This window comes from Glandiceps talaboti, chromosome 3 (genome assembly GCF_964340395.1).
Source record: "Glandiceps talaboti chromosome 3, keGlaTala1.1, whole genome shotgun sequence".
NCBI classification, from domain to species: Eukaryota; Metazoa; Hemichordata; class Enteropneusta; family Spengelidae; genus Glandiceps; species Glandiceps talaboti.
Window position 1 is genome coordinate 24,062,007 of NC_135551.1, and position 21,496 is coordinate 24,083,502.

General features: G+C 37.1%; 1 protein-coding gene across 1 annotated transcript; it reads right to left on the minus strand.

Annotated features, from left to right (window-relative positions):
* Nucleotides 1-770: 770 nt before the first annotated feature.
* Nucleotides 771-16,489, minus strand: LOC144454013 (death domain-containing protein 1-like). The gene is made up of 9 exons (XM_078145417.1): nucleotides 15,703-16,489; nucleotides 8,598-9,234; nucleotides 7,878-8,217; nucleotides 7,113-7,289; nucleotides 5,980-6,377; nucleotides 5,057-5,317; nucleotides 4,324-4,663; nucleotides 3,952-4,012; nucleotides 771-2,956 (listed from the first exon to the last, which is right to left on the minus strand). Exons 1-9 carry the CDS (start codon nucleotides 16,250-16,252, stop codon nucleotides 2,688-2,690), a joined length of 3,033 nt encoding a protein of 1,010 aa, XP_078001543.1. The 5' UTR covers nucleotides 16,253-16,489; the 3' UTR covers nucleotides 771-2,687.
* Nucleotides 16,490-21,496: the final 5,007 nt, after the last annotated feature.

Sequence of the window (21,496 nt, forward strand, 5' to 3'; positions counted from 1 at the left end):
ACGGTCGTTTGTGTTTGTTTGTATGTATGTATGTATGTATGTATGTATGTATGTATGTATGTATGTATGTATGTATGTATGTATGTATGTATGTATGTATGTATGTATGTAAGTGTATGTAAGTGTATGTATGTATGTATGTATGTATGTATGTATGTATGTATGTATGTATGTATGTAAGTGTATGTATGTATGTATGTATGTATGTATGTATGTATGTATGTATGTATGGGGGGGTAGGTAGGTAGGTAGGTACGTATATGTATGTATGTATATATGTATGTATGTATGTATGTATGTATGTATGTATGTATGTATGTATGTATGTATGTATGTATGTATATGTATATACCGGTATGTATGTATGTATGTATGTATGTATGTATGTATGTATGTATGTATGTATGTATGTATGTATGTATGTATGTATGTATGTATATGTATATACCGGTATGTATGTATGTATGTATGTATGTATGTATGTATGTATGTATGTATGTATGTATGTATGTATGTATGTATGTATTCATATGTCTCTGTCGACATCTCTCCCTCTCTCTCCTTCTTTGTGTGTGTGTGTGTGTGTGTGTGTGTGTGTGTGTGTGTGTCTGTCTGTCTGTCTGTCTGGCAGTTATCACAGTTTCTATGAAGTTCATATTATCCGTCTTCAAAGTCATACTGACATTCAAACTAAGTACAGAAACACATAAGCTTATAGACAATGAATGTGAAAACTGAGTTGTTTTATTTCAAAAATCTTTGTATCCTGCCAGCCTGGTAAAACATCATCTCATTGCACAACTATCGTTTATACAAAATATGGAAACGATTGTGACATCACGATTTGTATAATAAAACATTGCTAATATTTACAGAATTTTACACTGTTGAAAACCATGAATACCATATAGCTGCCACCAGTATAATGCACGACACTGCAGCTTATTTTATCATTCTGCCTCGGAACAACGTCGGACCACTAATAACTCACAGTGGTCTGATAAACAACATACGAAATTGTACAATTGTTGCAACACATTGGAATTAAATTTAAGAAGGGTGTTCCTGCTTAAAACCTAAAGTTAGAACTTTCAGTGACTTTTACCTGACATATAATATAATTCAGAAGTATGCATGATGGTACCTGCTGAGCATGACAAGCACATAGAGTAAAGAGTTAAGTAACACCGGCGTGTTCTACTAATTTAAAATCTAATTACAATTATTTGATTTCACAACAGGATTAATGTATTAAATTTAGTGGTAGGTGCAGTGTATTAATATTTATGTTTCATTTATACCACAGCATAATATCTTTAGTTTTCCTCAAAATTTAAAACATTGCGGTGTTTGCATTTGTTTATGCGCATATTTCAAAATATATATATATAATTTCTCGGTTAACACAACATACACATTTTCAGCAGAATAGAGAGAGTTGTTTTGGTTTTTGTCAAAAAGCGCAGTGATTTTACAGGGGTTGTTCTGATTGGTCGTTCGGTCGTTGGACATGATAATGATCATCCAATGAACAATCGCTATATCCAAGTCCAATCAGTACTCGTCATATCAAACAGTTTAGAACAAATGAAAACATACTGCAATGACAATATATACTCTCCGAACATCGCGGTATTAGTTTACCTTGCTACTGGAGAAAATTGAAAACTGATTGTCAGTTCTATGATTGTTTCACTCTATGATTATCAGGGAGAAAATCCATGACATGCAGATTTGATTTGACTACTTTACTATGTCATGAAATAACCTGTCTACTAAATCGTGATGGGTGACGCTGACACGTCGATTATCTTCACGACTTTTATCTGCTGAGTGCCCAGTTGACAGAATAGATGTGAAAAGTTACTACATTTGTTATACTCACTCCCACTAAAGTGTTATTTGCAAAGTGCCCAGTTGACAGACTAGATATGAAAGGTTTCTACATTTATTATACTCACTCCCACTAAAGTGTTCTTCCTCACTATCTGCTACTGACAGAACTCTAAAAACAATTCACAAACAGGGATTATTTCCTCGTCTTTGAAACAATCAGGAAACATACAGACGATTCAGTGACGCATGTTGACATTAAACACCGCATCATAAACATTACGTCATATGAGACAACTTACGTCATTATAACATTACGTCATATGACACGACGTCCGTTATTATAACATTACGTCATATGAGACGACCTACGTCATTATAACATTGTCATATGACACGACTTATGTCATTATAACATTACGTCATGACACGACTTACGTCATTATAATATTAAGTCATATGACACGACTTACGTCATTATAACATTACGTCATATGACACGACTTACGTCATTATAATATTATGTCAATGTACAACATTATGCCATTATAGCAACCTTACGTCGTTATGGCATACGTCATTATACAACATTGTGTGTCTTTATGACGACATTACACCATTTATTAGTAGTACGTCATTATACAACATTATGTCATTATAACAATATTACGTCATTATGAGATACATTTTTGTACGTCATTAAGCCATGTGTTGTTCCAAAAGTTCTGCAAGTATGAAATACTATCATCAACCTTCAGTTTACTAGACGTACGTAGTTTCAACATGAAGCTATAAAATACAAGAGTTCAATCAGGTGCAAAGACAAGTGATATCCATTTATACCAGTATCACGATTATCGAGACGATAATTCATCAGCAAGATCATACCGTCCACAACGAGTCAGAGCACGTGATAATTTTGGTAACTTGTTGTAAGATCTTCGAAGAGAGCTCCTCCATGTGATAAGGGTGTCGAAAATTTGTTGAGGCATGTCGTTCGGATTATTTCGTTGAATGCTCTGTAATCGACTGCGTTTTATTCCCAGATAATTAGCCAACGTCTCCCATTCGTGTCCAAGCTCTGTCGATAACCAACGTAGACTTTCATTGCTGAGGGGCGGATCTATGGGAAGAAAACAGAATTCGAAGGCTCGAAATTTCAACATAGCACTGGTTTCGTGTAGGGTCTATGTTCTAACTAATGCGGCCTCCTCTTTTTATGGACGGGAAAATCAGCCGTTGCGGCGCCCTTCTCACACCTCTCCACTGGGGAAGGGATGATATGGGCGCCTCGTGCGATGTATTGCACAGTCTTATGTATTTATACATTAGAGATTTATTAGAATCGTCGGCAACGTTGCTAAACAGTTCTAACTATTTTGAGTAAAATCCGTAGTCTTATGGATAGTAATTAAGATACTGTTTTACAAGAAACAAGTAAATTAAAATACATATATGTGGTAATGAGTAAATAAGGCTATAGGTTCTAGTCGAAAGCTTTCGTAAATGTTTTTCTTTAGTGTTTACAGTTGTGTGAAATTAATTAAAAACAAACTTCAGTATTTTCTTCATTCTTTTGACAATAAGCAAACTTCATACACACGTTACTAACAATATACACTGTAAAAAGTTAACGTCATGATACCGTTCATTTTTATTCATAATAATGAAATAGAAACACTTAACTTAATATAACTACACTGTTCATAACCTAATGTAATACAAATAGAGTCTCTCCTCTTACTGTCTGACAGTGTTTTTGCTAAGGTTTGGGAACCCCGGTAACAGAAAGGGGGAAAGAGGTAAAACTGGTAGTGCTTCCCATGCAATGTATCATAGTTTAGGTGGGGAACCCCGGTAAAATGATGTGGGAACCCCGGTAGATTTTACCTACTTACCGCCCTTAAATAAAACACTGTGTCAGTATAAACATTTTGACCACTCTGCAACAGCGCCACCCTATGACACATTGTGCAAATATTACGGCGCTCAGCAAATCGCTCATACCGTGTCACTTTCACAAAATGTGAATATGAAGAAAGCGAAAACCATGGCAAAAACTAAGTAACCTTTTTGGCGAAAAAATCAATGATAAAATATCACACTACATGTACATACCTTGTGCATCCAATGCTGTAGCACGGTACCGACTGGGAGGACGAAGTGGTTCAGGCTCACCCTGAAAATGACCAAATTAGAATTAACAACTTCGAAGCGAAATTGGAGTTATGTCAAAGGTCACCATTATTGAACAAAGACTTGAGCGTGCTAGTCAAGTATATGCTACTACTTCTTGACAAGCACAATGTATATTTTCACCTATGTGCGCCTGGTGCTAACCAATTTCAATGCGTTCTCTAGCACTGCGACAAGACAAATGTACATAGACAAAGATATCTGTAATACTGCTTGAATGTGCAAACAGTAACATAATCCATGCGATGTAATTCAAGTAATATAATATAATTAACATCTACAAGTTTGATGTACCTTTGGTAGAGCAACAGGAAGTTTACACAGCAAATCGCGAGTAGCTTTCTGTTTTGTTTCTTTTTCTTTTTGTTCTCTGGCTTCTCTGGCCTTTTTGGCATCTTTAGCATCCTTCTTCGTTTCCTTGGCTTCCTTGTCAACTTCAAACGGATCTTCCTCTTTGTTTTCTATAACGACTCTAGGTCTCCCGTAAAACTCAGCCACTCCACGATAGAATGGTTGACTATGATTGCCGTACTTGTTGGCCTCCCTGATGTAAAATTCTACAATGTTCTTACGTTGGGCGTGGAAATTTATGGAGAGTTCTTGTGCGTCCACGATTTCTATGTTGCCCGTGAACCTGAACGGAATGAATAAAGGTCAGAAGTGATTGTCAGTGTTATGGATAATGCAGTCATTGGAAGTTTGTGATTTTCATAACTTTCAAAAATTAACGATTTAAAAGTTTTTGTATTCAACAGTTCCATATAGTATTAAAACGCCACCCCTGTCGATTCGAAATTACACTGACATCTGTCATTAAAAATCCATTCGTGAGTCATAATTCCCAGACTGAATAATCGATTTCCGGTTCCAAGATGCATTGCGTGAAATGACGTCGCTTATGTTGTCATGCGTTGCATCTCAGACCACTAACTTTTCAGTGGTCTGACGTTGCATTTATGATAACATTTATTTGAAATAAAAATGTTATCTATACTATTGTACAACATCATTCAATTCAAATACTCACTTCAGCCTTATCTGTTGTCCCTCAGTCATGCCTAAATCTGGACTTGGATCCGGTGGTGCTTCGTAACCCATGTCCATTAGTTTCCGTTGTGTACTGTCTAGAGATCGACTTTGAACGATTTGTACAACGACTTGTTCAGGATCTTCTACTTTGTGGTGAAGAATGATACATGCGTACTTGATTTGAAGACAGTCATCCAGTGATTGTGCCACTTGTTCTACTGGTAACGATGACTGTGCCGCATATCGAACGGCAAGTAGTCTGTGTGTAGAATGACAAATACAGTGTCAAATTGAATTTCGTTACGTGCACGGAGTTCGACAGTTAGTGGCCTACTTTAGCTGAAAGTATAAACTATTTGATCCGTTATTAAAAGTTACCAAAACCTGACGGATATTCAATATTGTTGTATCCACCATAAGTCGCCATAGCAACAAATAAGAAGTTATATTTGTACGTTACGATATAATGTTTCATATCCAATAATGACTATGTGAATAGTTTTCGATTACAATTCAGTATCAAATGTCATATTCAAAAATACCAAAAATGGATATTTGTGGGATGTATACAGGTAAATATTATTGTGCTTGTTGTCACTCAGTTATTTCTTACAGCTTGTGTTGCAGTCTCTCTTTCTCTCCCTCTCTCTCGTACAACCATGCAGACATCATAACATTTGCGCAGTGTCTGCGTCTAGTTACGGTATGTTTAAGTGATTTGCTAGCATGTACAATACAGTTTCCTATTGGTTTTAGAATATACAGTTTCTTATTGGTTTCTGAATACCTGAGATTGTCAAAAGATGACCACAGCATGTACAGTCATATCAAACAAAAGTGACAAGACTCAAGTTGTTGCTACGACAATAATCTAATACACCTCTAAAGCTTGAACTCGTAGGTAACGAAACCACTACATACCTGTCTGTAGGTTTTTGTATGGTAAACGTCACAACGTCTTTTCTAAACTGTTTAACTGGAGTATCCAACACCGTCCACTGTGCATTTGGTGTATCAAGGCGACTAAGTATGTAGATGACGTCATCCGAATGATCTGCACCGAACAATTTAGCACTTCTTGGACGGATGACGAATCCACCTGAAGGTCGTGATACTTTTGCTGCCGTTGAGGGCCTACTTTGTGATTTTGTTTCTTTTGTTGGATTAGGAGGCAAGTTGAGAAATACCGAGACTGGCTTGCCAAATTCCTTCCTGTTGGTGTACGTTAGATGTAATATAGGACTTGAAGTGATGAGATCGGCACAGTGACCACATCGTGATTTCAAGTCACTCACTACAGTCAATTCAACGGGTTGAACCTGCAAAGAATAGAGTCAAGTCACTGACCACAGTCTACGGGTTGGACTTAATAAGAAATCTCTCTCTAACTACAGGTTGAACCTACAAAGAAATTTTGAGGACTTAAAAATGTGAAAATAGTATTGTTAATATGCAAAATGTCGTGTGATGGGCAACCTTCCTCAACGAGCTGCACCATCTCTTTGGATAAACTATACGTAGTATTCGTGCTCGACACGTTTTTCACTAGCAACTTATTGAATGATGTTGACAGCTGTGACAAATTCTGTATTTGACAGTCGTGTGTAGTTCAAAAATGACGCATGATTGCAGTTACATGAGAAATAATGATCTTTGATCAACTCGACGAAATTTCAGAGCTTGGTGTTTTTGCGATTTTGAAATCGCATCGAAAAACAGAACTCAGTATAATACTCAGGTATCATTTATCTCTATGTCATTCACAGATTCACTGTAGTTTGTAGTCTAACTGCTAGACCTTTGGGCAATGGTGATAACTTTAAAAGACACCACGTACATATAGAGCCAAAGGTGCTGTCGAGGCTTGCGCACCAGAGGTACTGTCACCCTTCACATTTGTTTGGCAACCTTCTGTCCGCAGACATGAAGAGGTCTTGCCACAAGCTCAGACCACTAAACAACAAAACAATGTAACTTTATGCTCGCAAATAAAGGTAATATCAACAAGACATTCATCGAATGTTGTACCATTTTACAAATGATTTTGAACTTACCTGTAAACATATACTTGTGAGGCCACAGGCACCCTGTGGTATGTTAAGCATCACACGTGAGTCAACTGTAGATTTCAGCGTACCTCCTTTCTTAGTAACAGTTAAACGATCTCTAGTCCAACGAACTATTACAGCAAATGTACATAACTGGGTCACGTTCACTTCGGCAAACATTTTCTGTTCAAAAAGAAATGATGACATATAATGAAAGATGGTTTTCATTTATATCATTACAAAACAGTGATGTCAGAGATTTACAGGAAAGTGTCATTGTCAGTCAGTCTGCCTGCCTGCCTGTCTGCATGCATGTATGCACGCACGCACGCATGCATGTATTGTATCACTATGTATGTATGTATGTATGTATGTATGTATGTATGTATGTATGTATGTATGTATGTATGTATGTATGTATGTATGTATGAAAGTATGTATGTATGTATGTATGTATGTATGTATGTATGTCTGTATGTATGTATGTATGTATGTATGTATGTATGTATGTATGTATGTATGTATGTATGTATGTATGTCTGTCTGTCTGTCTGTCTGTCTGTCTGTATGTATGTATGTATGTATGTATGTATGTATGTATGTATGTATGTATGTATGTATGTATGTATGTATGTACGTATGTATGTATGTATGCATGCATGCATGTCAGTCTACCTCTCTGTCAGCCTACCTGTCATTTTTATTTAATTTTGTATTTTGCATGTGGCATTGTTTTCTTTTGAATATGTGCATCAATAATAGCACTCTTACCTTGAGTTGATCAGTGTACGAGCCTTCCGTTGAAGTCGTTGGTATAACTTTCCATTCCACTCCATCAGTGGTTGCCTTGACAACAGCTTCCCTTGCAGCTGCTGATCTTGATGAATTGAAGTATGGGATAGCAAGGCTAACGGGGAAACTCAGCTTCTTGTCCTCGGGTATCTCCAATTGAACAACGTGGCTGACCAGTTCTTCATTATCACCAACAGCGCCACTACTCATGTGATTGGCCAATGTGCACGTTATTTCGTTTTCAGTGAGATTGATTTGTTTGGCTCGGATGATACATCCTAGTTCCGATTCCTCGTTACCCTCAGCCCTGACATAATATCTGCGTAATAAAAAATTATAACATTTAATGTAAATGCTCTTCTTACTTGGTATTATATGGAATTTAAATACAACATTCATTCAAATATGGAATTTAAAAGGAAAAACAAACAATTTTGGTGAGTGAGTGAGTAAGTGAGTTGTTGTTGTTGTTGTTGTTGTTGTTGTTGTTGTTGTTGTTGTTGTTGTTTTATTCCTCCTCAAAGAGAAGAGTTACAACTCAGTTCACAAAAATGCAAAAATACAAAAAGTACAAAAGTGAGTGAGTGAGTGAGTGAGTTGTTGTTGTTTGTTGTTGTTGTTGTTGTTGTTGTTGTTGTTGATATGTCGATATTACCGGTGCAATGAAGGGATGTTTATAGTCAGCCACACATCACTTACTTGTACAATGCCGAAGTGATGATGTCATCCATTGGCTCCTCTTTAAGTTTAGACATTCTGCTCTCTAAGCCCCTCTGAAAGCTATCAATAGATGAACTGTCATCATCCTCATCATTGCCATTTTCAGCAAGTTCTACGTCATTACTGTTTTTGGCACCTTCTCCTTCTTCGCCATTATCTTTCCCAGATTCTTCTTCTTCAGAGCTATCATCACCAGAGGAGGAGTCACTGCTTCCAGATCCACTACTTTCTTCACCATTACTACCACTCTTCTCCTTTCCCTCTTTCTCTTCTGCGTCTTCCTCTCCATTTTCCTGGACATCTTGTCCTTCCATATTTTCAACGCCATTTTGTTCTGTCTCAGATTTCTTATCGTCAACACTCTGCTTATCGTCATCTCGATTGTCTACGCTCTGTTCGCTCGAAGCTTTCTCAATGGCATCGGCGACATCAGCTTCTGTAGCCAAGGTCTCTTCTGCAACTTTCCGTGAAAGAGCTAACGCTTCTGCAGCTTTGGTCTCTGCTTCGGCAGCTGACTTAATAGCCTCAGCGACATCGACCGTAGCCCTGGCGAGAGCAGCGTGTGCTGCAGCTATCAAATCTTCAGCTTGTTTTTCCTCCAACGTGCTAGGTTTATCTGGAATTGGAAGGGTACGACATTATGTTATCAAGACAACTTGCAATATTCTGAATATTCAATTGTGGATGAAATTACAATTTTCTTGTCATTTCAACATGGACATATGGCAATAAAGCAACACGTAAGCTGTGACGTCACATATTGCACAATTTGAAATGCTACGGCAGGTGAATTAGTTGTACACGGGGGAATGATGTCCACCCAAAGTTGGCTGAAAACGTTAAATTGGTATACAAGTACAGTATGATGTCAAAAACTCATCTACCTTAAGCAGTAGTACCACATTGTTGAACTTTTTGGTAGGACAATTTGTATGAAAGACGCCCTCTAACTACACGTTGCTTTGAAAGATGGCACTTCTGATAAATTAGTTCCTTTACACAGAGACCCTCGAGTAAGCTATGCTTACATGTAAATGGGAAACGTATTTCGTAACTACGCATTGCCTAGTTCGGTTACACTTCGGTTACGTTGGGACGGTGGCATTATTTTAGGACCACTCTAAAATCTCCAATGCCGTTTGTTTGTATTATAATGTAGCAGGGCAACTGTCATGTAGTTGTATACATGGTTGCTGTGGAGACATGCCAACAGGTCGAACTAATTTGATCGGAATGTCTTTCCAATTGTTTGTTTGTTTACTTCATCCCTGATTATATTTGCAGTTGGTGTTATATAGGGGTAACAGTCAATGATCTACACGGTTTGAGTCAAGACGAACAGACTTAAATCGAATAAACACTAGAAATTGATTTCTGTCACAATTTAAATACACAGACGTGTAAGTTATAAGTGAACCCATGGCCACTGGTTGCAAAGGGTAAAAGGCTAAACTGACGTAACCACAGTTAGCATTTACAGTCGGTTTTGTAAATGCTATGATGCTGGTGGCCAACCTCTCTTGCAAAATATGGTAGAATCTCAGACTAGAATGTGGTCACAAACGAATAAATCTCGACGGAAGTATTTGATATGATTTGATTTATTTCTGCACACACAAAAACATTCAGTATATGAGGAAACAATTACAACAGAGACCATATATACATTATTTTGCTGGGATAACACATACTTATTTCCACTGTGGTCCCACAAATATATGGTTATATATAAGGGTATATATAAGTCCCATGAAATCATAATATCGATTGTAAATTCTACACTTTAGTTATAAGACAGGTTAATAGTATAATCACAGCCCACAGGTGTCTTTAGCGGTCCGCCTATAAACTTTAAGCTACAATTGGTGCCGTTGGGGTACTCGCAGAGGAAGGTATGTGCCGAACAAAATTGGTCACCTTTCTACGAAAAAATCCTTAAACATGAGTCGACTTTTTATCTGAAATTGCCTAATCATAGGGTCGATAACATTATTTAGAAATGCCCACACAGCATCAGAATAAAGGTAATTCATCGGAAGATTGTGACTGGAAATCCGTAATAATGGGTCTGGTTTTTGGATAGTATTTGAGTCGGTCTTTTGAAATTAGGCAGCACACTCCGTCTAAAGATATGGGGAGTACCCCCCACCCCCGAAATAAATGTGGTAAATAGAAAACTAGTAATTGACAAAGTCACGTGGTTGAAGTTGTTTGTATGTTACTGAGTTCACTAGTGTTGCCAAGGTTACGCGTAAACTAAAGGAATTGAGTATAGTGGCTGTTGAATATCATTATATTCTAATTCGGTATAATTGTCAGTTCACCTCCATTCCCTCTTTTGTTGCCAAATTACCCACGTTTCAATTCACTCTTGTGTAATGAATACAATATGTATAATGAAATGAACATCGTGGACTGACCTGTTTTCGAAATTGCTGACAAAATTAATGAGATTTTACTATAAGCAAATCAAGAATATTACAACTAGTGTATATATATTGATGTATGCAATCAAAAACAAAATTGTTCCGATTCCCCTAGACCATTGAAAACATATTTGTTTTATACATCATAGTTTTGACAGTGTTGTCATCACGCACACTCTCGCGCGAGTCATAATGACTTAGGGTAAGTAAATGCCACAGTGGTCGTTCACATCTGCAAAGTGTCACATTAGATATACTTTTATGTGTAGACTGTCTGGCCTTTTAAACAATTTCCCTTTCAAATAAGCCGTGTCGTCTTGAGCTGTCCATTTTGATATCGAGTTTGTTTTATCGGAATCTTAGTCTATATAGTTTCTCCTTTCGATGTACACTGATTGACACAGAGAGTGTGAATGCATGGTCGACCCCCAATCCCGTCTCATTTACCCAATCACAATGATCAACTCAGAAAATCTCTTTCGTGAATTCAGTTCACCTAAACCCCGTCTCACTCATCATTTACAGAAAACATAATATCTACACAGTGGCCATTGCTGTCTCATATATTGAAACGTCACCATGCATACTTATATGTGGAAGTCACAGACACATGTTGCGACTGGATGTGACAGGGTTATTACTTGTTTTCATTAGTTTGTTTACAAATCATTTGTACGTACAATAACAAAAGTGTTTACACATTACATTTTTGCTCATAATTAAGTTACAAACATGGAATGGTTTATGTTGTTTCATTATTTTTTCAAGTAGGAAAACACGGTAAAGTTGTTTCATCGTTTCAAAATCCAAAATAAATACCAATTTCTCATCCACATAGCCATTTCAAACAACAACTCCAGCTAGGTTAGCCTACCTGTAGACCCCGGCTACTATTCCGCTATCCTAACTGACATTATTTTTTTTAAATTTTTACTTGTAGCTAAAATTCAAAAAATCTAAATGTCAGTTATGATAGCGGAACAGTGTAGCGATGGTCGTTCTCAAGTCTACAGGTAGGCCAATGTATTGTAGGTGTACTATACATACTATAAAGTGCATCCACAACGTCGTACTTGTTTACAGTTTCAACCAGGACCCTCAACAAAGTCTTACTATTCAAATCAACCTCCCATGTTCATTGTACACTATTTTTAATCAAGACATCTCAACCTAGGTCAAATTGATGACCACTCGTATACTTTCGAGCTCAAAACCTTATGTATGAACGTAAGCACGGTGTATTCAACATTTTTGATAATTAATGTTTCACAACTGTTTACAACCAAAGTTTAAGAGAGAAGTACTATATATGGACTTCGTAAAAACATATAACTCTGTTCCATAAATACTATAAACTTATAACCATTCAATATGTTGCCCGTAAATAGAATAGTTAAATTTTACAGATTGACACGATAGTAAAACATTTCGAGATTCAATATTGTTCTTTTAAACGTTCGGGCAAGCTCTATTGAATATCACATTTTAAGTGAGACTTGAATGGTGGCGTGTAGGTAGTAGGTCTCCATGGATGGTTTGAGCGTATTGTATTAATGTATGCCACGTATACATCCAAATTGTAAGATGAGAGAGAGAGAGAGAGAGAGAGAGAGAGAGAGAGAGAGAGAGAGAGAGAGAGAGAGAGAGAGAGAGAGAGAGAGAGAGAGGGGGGGAGGGAGAGAGAGAGGGGAGGGAGGAGGGAGGGAAGTGGGAGGGATAATCATACTGAGGCCTAACTAAAAAAGGGGGTTCCGATTACGCTCAATTTTAGAATAGGTAGGTAGATTTTTTACTTTTTTTTTTTCATGTGTGAGTGCCTTGTTCAGGTTTTACATTGTTTTCCAAATGTCTCTGTGTTATTTATTTCTTCCTATCAGATGTACAGCAATTACAGATTGGAAGAACAGTTTTATATTGTCTTTTTAAGTTGATGTCAGTTTCCGCATCCACTATTTCTCGTGAGACTTCACAATTTTTGCGATTTTATTATTTATTTCTCACCGGAACCAAACAATGATTTTTAGGCCTGATTTAGAAATGACAATTAAAGATAGTCAGAAAGAAACTATGAACCATTTGATTCATACATTTAAACGACAATATTCACTTAGATACGCGCTTTTATGTGGAGTCACCATCTTACCAGCAGTGAGCGATGTTGTGAGTTTTATCATGCCGTAGAAAATAACATTAATATTATAGGGTCGTTCGGATCATGAGCACCATAGAAATGAATAAGGCCACCCTTTTGGTTTCATTGTACTAAATGAACGGAAATATATGTGTTGCAACAAGTCTCGCATCTTCACCGATGTAGAAATATATTACATTGTTGTTTCAAGTCATGTTCCCATACAGTAACGGATACTATATCAATATATGTGACTAAATATTTGTATAGGCTGAGATACGTACGGAAACTGATTGAACATTTTGTACATAATCAATACAAGATATCACCTTCATCCTTTTTTAATTTGGTTATCATTTGCTTGCCTGTTATCCATGTTTGTATAACGGATTTCTGTGATAAAAGTACTTGTAGTTAATCAGTCTGGTGTACAACATAGGTGATCCCGATATGACGGTGTTCATTTACGGTGACGAATGTACGATTACCTCGTTGTGAAGCAATGTTATATAATACAGCGACGTGGAAATGATATTACAAGACATTGAGAAGGGAAATATAGTGAGGTATGATTGAGGTATTTTCAAAAGCAGAATAAAAGCATTTTGCTTCAATGATTCGAATTCGCTAATGAATAGAGGAATTAGTAGCTGCTTACAAAACCAGAGTCGCAGGTAGAAATATACGCGATTGTGTGTAGATTTTATGCCACAGATTATGCTCTTTGATTTCACATACTGGCTTTACAGTATATGTTGTGGTGCACGTCATTTTCAAATCGGGCTATGTAGAATATAAAATACAAGTATTTGGAGTCAGATATGAGCTGTTACATGTACAGTTAAGAGTTACAGTGAAACTGGAGGCCTGCATGAGTCGGTTATACGGAAAACACGTTTTTCTTAATAACAGCGATGGGAAAAGATACTCCAGAGTTGCTTGGTAAACCACATTACCTGACATTCGCATGTTGTCGTGATTTGTTTTACTGTACATCTAATTTAGATTGAAAATCCGTGTCGAAGAAAACGTAATTTTTTAAGTGCTTGCTGAGATGAAATGCCCCTTGCCCCCGAGAATGCTACTCAAACGTGACTCGGCATTGCCGTTGCTTTCCTATTGCCATTCAAAGGTAAATGTCATTATACCGGTGAAAGTGTCGATATGGCGATCCACTCACCTATCTAATTGCTACATTGTGAGAGCATTGCTTGTTTATTCTTACATGTACTATTGCACCGTTTAATGGCAGCAACCACAACGGAACGTTACCCCCATTAAAGGCTGGGATACGGATTTAATACATACAAGAATGTCAGACATATTGCCCATCCAATTTTACTAGAGAATGTCGTGTGATATTTAGAAAACGATATTCACTTGAAAACAAAAATAACATACATCGTGATGTAGGGAGAGTCAAATTTAGTATCTTGTTTTTAAAAATTGCGAAGATTGTATAAAAGGATCGATAATCTCAGATAACTGAAAATTTTACCTTCATCATGAACTTGAACTCGTTCGTGTGTTTATAGTTCAGGTTACATGTAATTACTTATCATGCTAAAAGTTGTTTTCACAGCAGGCTACAATTATAATTGTGCGTTGTCATGACTGCAAAATCGCGTCCATGATAGACATAGTACATACAATGTAAGCCAAAACATTTGATGTTGTTGTCGCTGTTGTTGTTGTTGTTGTTGTTGTTGTTGTTCTTGTTGTTCTTGTTTTTTTCAATTTCCGGTGAAAATAACAGGATTTACTATACCTTGATTCAGTGACGTATTTTAAAGATCTAATTAATTACGTCATTTGAATGACAGGCTGAAATGTACACGTATAGGTGTCATAAACAATTGTATGTGATTTAGTTCTCGAAAATAATATCGTTCGTATATTTGCTTACACATGAAACTGAAATAAAACAGGTTAAAAGGTGAAACGTTAACATATATTCCCCTTTTAGTAACGTAATGTCTAACAGGATCAATCACGTCTCTTCCTGTGGATTCAAAAATTATCAATTTTTAACGGTACGTCACAATGATTTCATCGTCACATTGGAGATTTTTATAATCGCAGTGATTTCGGAAATATGAAAATCAACGACCTTAACTAATGATAAAATCAAAGTTTAGAAATAATCTTCGGGATTTGATATTTATGATCCACTTAATCCGAGTCCTAGATGGTAGTGGTTCTTCGCAATCATCTAGTACTCGGAATTTGATTGGAGGGTGCTTTTCTCTAATATCCTGGTTGATATGACGATGGGATTCGTAGAATACAGTCACCGATCACTGCACGTAGATACGGCTACAATATTCGCCCTTTAGGTTTGTTCAGGTATGATAGCCGGTTACCTATTGACGCCAAACAAAAGAGGATTCGCTCCAAGACATTGAGAGAGGGCCGCTTAGTACACATAAAGGCTATAGAAAGCTAAGTAAGCAAAGGTCAAGCAACGCTATCAAGCAATAAATCGGAATAATAGGCAAATCGATATAAAAGTAAGCACGGCTCTTACCTGTGTGAGTGTCATTACTTTGATTTGTATTGACTTTGTTAAGTTTTTCCTGCATTGCGGATTTCAAATCTACCATGACCTGTCTGATGTCTTTAATATTTCGTGTTAGTGTCAAAGTTTGTAGACTGCTGTTCTGTAATACACCTCGCGTCTTTTCTAGCGTGTCGCGGAGATCTTCACTGTTGTACTTGGTGATATCATCAAGAGCTTGCAGTTCATTATTTTGAGTTCTAAATTTCTCTGTTAGTTTAGTCAACGTGTCTGTGTAGTTCACCAGTAAGGATTGAGTGACTTGTATATCCGTGTTCGTGTCTCTCACTGACTGCCGACTGCTCACTGACTGTCGACTGCCCACTGACTGTCGACTACTCGCTGACGGTGGTCTGACCTTCGAGACAGAACTTGAAGACGCCGGTCTCTCTCCACCAACAGTCGGTTTCTGGTTCTCAACTGTTTCCTCCTCGCTGCTGCTGTCACTGCCTGTCTCTCCGCTACTACTGTCATCTGACGATTCGGATCCGCTCGTCTTTTTTAGCTCCTCTCCTTCCATTGTCAGTATGTTCCTTTCCCGAGCTGCTGTTGTCAACAATCACACTTCCCTTCACGACACGACACGACACGACACGACAGTGGTATAATACAACACCGTCAAATAAAAACCTTGGAGTTGTTACGTCATGTATGTCATGTACTCAGACTGTCGTCAAAATCTGTCGAACAGTTTGAAGGCACGATAAATCCAAGCGACAGTCTACAGGTCGTTGTGAACACTATAACTAGACACTGAATACCTCGTACAACTTATTTACCACTGAATAATTTCTTTCCCACGTGACACAGCTTAGTAACGAGCTTTAAAGAAAGAACGCTTACTCCTAGCAACACGGAAAGCTTAATGACACATGCACACATACGCACTTTTCATACACTAGGGTATACAATCAACCCGTTGTCGGTTTAATAAGTGTTTTGTAAACGTCATATCGCGCCAATATTGATATTACTCTCGACTCGTACATAGCCGTCATCAGCAAGAAACTCATCAACAACAAAATAATAAATTTTAGATCAATTATCTTAATGGAGCGAACCATTACTGGTTAATTATAGAAACACATTCATTAAAGCATTCGAAGCGAGATGTAGACAGCTCTATGCTATGCTGTCAGTATGGCAGAACCGTCTATAACATCGACAGGTTGTTACAACATAGTCCCTGTGGATGAGTGAATTCGAAATTCAATGCCACAAAGAATAGATCCAAATTCTATTAATAGTCTCGCGTACAAGCGGTTCCAGTAAATGTTATTGCAAGAGGCATACGGCCCATTGAAGTTTGACATGAGTAGACGATCCGACACAATGTAGTTTGAATGCTAATCTTTGAAGGCCGTAGAACAGAAGTGATTTCTGGTATTTCTAACTGTACGGTGATATTGTCCTATATAAATAGTATGTCTTTATTGTATTGGCGGTGACAACTGTAGGGTATGCCCGAGATAATCACACGTAGAATTCTCCACATATCACCATTACTGTTATACACATGCTATACAAGTATTCAGGCAGATTCAAGTAGCGAATCGTGTTTTTGTTAAAATTCTTTTCACTCGCAGCCATTGTTATGTATGACATCAAGCAAGACCTATACAATAGTAATTAAGGCAAGTAACCCATAGTTCGAATAGTATGCATTGACATATCAATGCTCGGTTTGGAGACAAACCATGGGATGTATTATGGGGAGAATACATCCATGGAACAAACACACAGTCCGATCCTGTCATCTTAATAGCAGTCGTTGACCTTTTTTTACGAATTGACAACGCTTTAGGAATGACGACATGGACAACTGTGATCTTCGGTCTATTTTACCATAGACCCTGTAGGGTCTATGAGTTTACCTTGTTCTGTAAACGTTGTATGCGAATACACTGTCTGTACAATGTTATGTCCATATCTACGGTATACCCACGCCTTGGGATAGAGATACCGTATTTATACGAACACGAACACAAAGAACTATTGTCTATTTTACACGGTGACCCTTCAGGCCTAAACCAACAAAGGTAAACACAGCAACAGGTAGCCGTGTTAAACTGGGATGTCGAAGACAGAAATAACGTGATGACAGCCGAGGATGAATTACTCCTTTTGTTCTATTGTATTTGGTGATTTTTAGGAAATCATTAATATACAAGATAACAACTGTATTAAATGTCAAAGCTATATTCACAGCAGTAGGTATGATAATTTACATTCACAAATTCCAATATTTCCAATGATACCTCACAAGCTCTCTATATATAATCAATGTATATTTAACTAGTGCAGCTTTAAATTAAAAGTGTGGGGGGGGGGGGGGAGGGGGGGGGTAGGAGGAGAAGGGGAAGGAAGAATGACATGGGGCGTGAATATAATGAATTATCATAAATAAAAGACTTATATAGTGGATAAGGAGGGAAAAACAGAGAAACCGTTCAAGTTTAATTTCATTGCTAATGCATGTATATAGTCTTTTCATTTCTAAACGGGAGGAATGGATGACCAGTTATTTATTATTATATGTATTCGAAGCTACATACATTCACAATGTAGATGCCCTCAGGTGTTCTAGTCTTGTGATGTACATTTTGATTTGAAAAGGATCCAGAGCATTGCGGATTTTGCTTAAGTTTAAATAAAGATCACATGTGCGTGCAATGCTAGTAAGACTTCCTTATGGATATTATGTGAGAATTTCAAATTTCAAATTGAATTTTGAAAAAATGCTAAGTGAATTAGCTGAATGTTTAGTAATGTTGATGTACATACGTGCGTATATGATTAGTTAACTTACAGTCTGACTCTTTGGTGACGATTGACACATTCGACACATAGTGTACATTGATCTCAATCGTACTTGCTACGAATTAAACATGTTTGTGACTCACAGCTGGATATAGCACATTCCAATAATAATTTCATTTTCAACCGACTTGCGATTTAACTAATTTGCTGCTTTGTCAAGCCTAATTGAAACTGGCTGGTAAACATTTTTCATAGACAGTGGAGGGGAAAGGACGCACAACTTTCCCCTCCACTGTCTATTATTGAACTTTGTCTGCATCAATCAGGATACACACAATCCATAGTAAAATTGAAGAAAAAAATAGTTGCGGTGGTTGAAATACAGTCTAGTGTAATAAGGTAGGTCTAAATAAAGGTGTCGTCAAGAGGAAATTGATCAGATATTTCATCTGTGGTCATATCTTATTTCACCTATATTTGAATCACCGATTTCGTTTATCGAAAAAAAAACATAGTAAAAGAATGATCAAAACACATGAAGAACTGGTCACCATGGTTACCGTGTTATTGGTTCTCACTTAGAATTCGAGATTACGGCGAAATGAACAAGGATATGCATTTCCTATTAAATCAAGGAAATATGATGACGTCTTGTTTACAGAGCAAAGTGCTCGACCGTTACCATGACGACAAATTGAAATTGTAAACACTGAATCAGTGTGGGAGAGAGAAAAGATATTATATCGACAGAGAACAAACAGACCGTTGTCATTGAGGTGTTATTACAGCGTACAGGAACAAACCATTTGATTCGTAGTGAGTTGATCAGAAATTGATTGCCGAGGCAGTCAGACTATTTATACAATAATGACCACAGAATTGTTAATAAAACACAATTTAATAGAGTTCTCTATCATTTGATTGGGTTTTACCTACTAGTCTATTTACAGTCAATGTAACGAATGCCTACCATACATTGAAGCGTTCAATATTTCTCATCAAAGTGTTTGTTCATATGTTCAGATACCATGGATACTGAAAACATGCAACCTCATATACAGCCATTTACTGACCAACCCATCTCCCACGACATCCAACCTATACAACATGATCGATATCCAACCCATGCAACATGACAACCAACTATCCACCCATTCATCCATCCATTCATCCATCCATCCACCCAACCAACCATCCATCCATTCATCCATCCACCCAACCATCCATCCATTCATCTATCCATCCATCCATCCATCCATCCATCCATCCATCCATCCATCTATCTAGTGAGTTAGTATGTGGGTGGTTGGGTGTATAGTATAGCATAGTATAGTATAGTAGTATAGTATAGTATAGTATACCCGCGGTAGTATAGTATAGTATAGTATAGTATAGTATAGTATAGTATAGTATAGTATAGTATAGTATAGTATATAGTACATAGTAGGTAGGTAAGTAAGTTAAGGTACGTGGGTTGATGGATATGGATGAAGGCACAACCATAGACCCTACTAATGGGTATATGACACCCTCACGCACATCTACAAGACTCACTTTTTGACATTCATTCAAATACAGAGACAAAAACACAACTATACACTGCACTCAATACAATCTACATACATACATACATACATACATACATACATACATACATACATACATACATACATACATACATACATACATACAGAAACAAAAGACACAAATATATATGTTCTGCACTTGAACAAATAACTTCAAAGAAACTGACAGACAAACACATACTATGCACATAAGCAACGACAAAGGCAATAGATTAGCCACTCTGAATGAGATAAACGCATTTGGAGGAAGGCTCACATTCGATTGCACACCAAAGAAAATCAAAATGTAAGATTTTAAAGTTTTTAGGCCGTTTATTCATTGAGGCAATGATTCTCGACATTTCAGGTGATTATCCAATCAAGGAAAAGGCTGTTAGTGTTACTGTTCTTACGACGTCATTGCCATTCCTGTATAGATAAAAACAAATACAAAATCAGAAAAAAACCCAGCAAATGCATCCATCCAACCTCTCTCTCCGTCCCTCCGTCCCCCTTCCCCCCCTCTCTCTCCTCTCTCTCTCTCTCTCTCTCTCTCTCTCTCTCTCTCTCTCTCTCTCTCTCTCTCTCTCTCTCTCTCTCTCTCTCTCTCTCTCTCTCTCTCTCTCTCTCTCTCTCTCTCCCCATACATACAGATAACTTCTTACCGAATAATTCTGTCTTACAGGTCTGCTTATTCCTCTTCAAATTCAACTCTAAATATGGGCTCATTGAACATGGGTGGAGAGACAAATAAAAAGGAGATTAACACGTTTCGAAAGTCTTCAACTTCCAAGCATGATTTGATAGCATTGTCATGGTTTTGTCTGATCCGTCAATAAAACATTGCTCTCTCTCTCTCTCTCTCTCTCTCTCTCTCTCTCTCTCTCTCTCTCTCTCTCTCTCTCTCTCTCTCTCTCTCTCTCTCTCTCTCTCTCTCTCTCTCTCTCTCTCTCTCTCTCTCTCTCTCTCTCTCTCTCTCTCTCTCTCTCTCTCTCTCTCTCTCTCTCTCTCTCTCTCTCTCTCAGAAATACATATATAAAAAGATAAAGAAACAAATAAACAAATCAATAGGTATGCAAATAAGTACATCAATGAATACATAAACATGAATATAAACATGAATATATATATATATGTGTGTGTGTGTGTGTATATATATATTTATATATATATATATATATATATATATATATATATATATATATATATATATATATATATATATATATATATATATATATATATATATATATATATATATATAACATAAACAAATAGCGGACAACACACCTAAATATTCAGGATCGTAGAGCATGACATGGAGAGATCTGTATAGAATTTATAATTTGTATATTTGCAATAAAAATATTGATTTGTAACCAAAGTTTAGTATTACATTTAAATAACGTAAACAAGTGCCCGTTTCTTGCTACGGATTC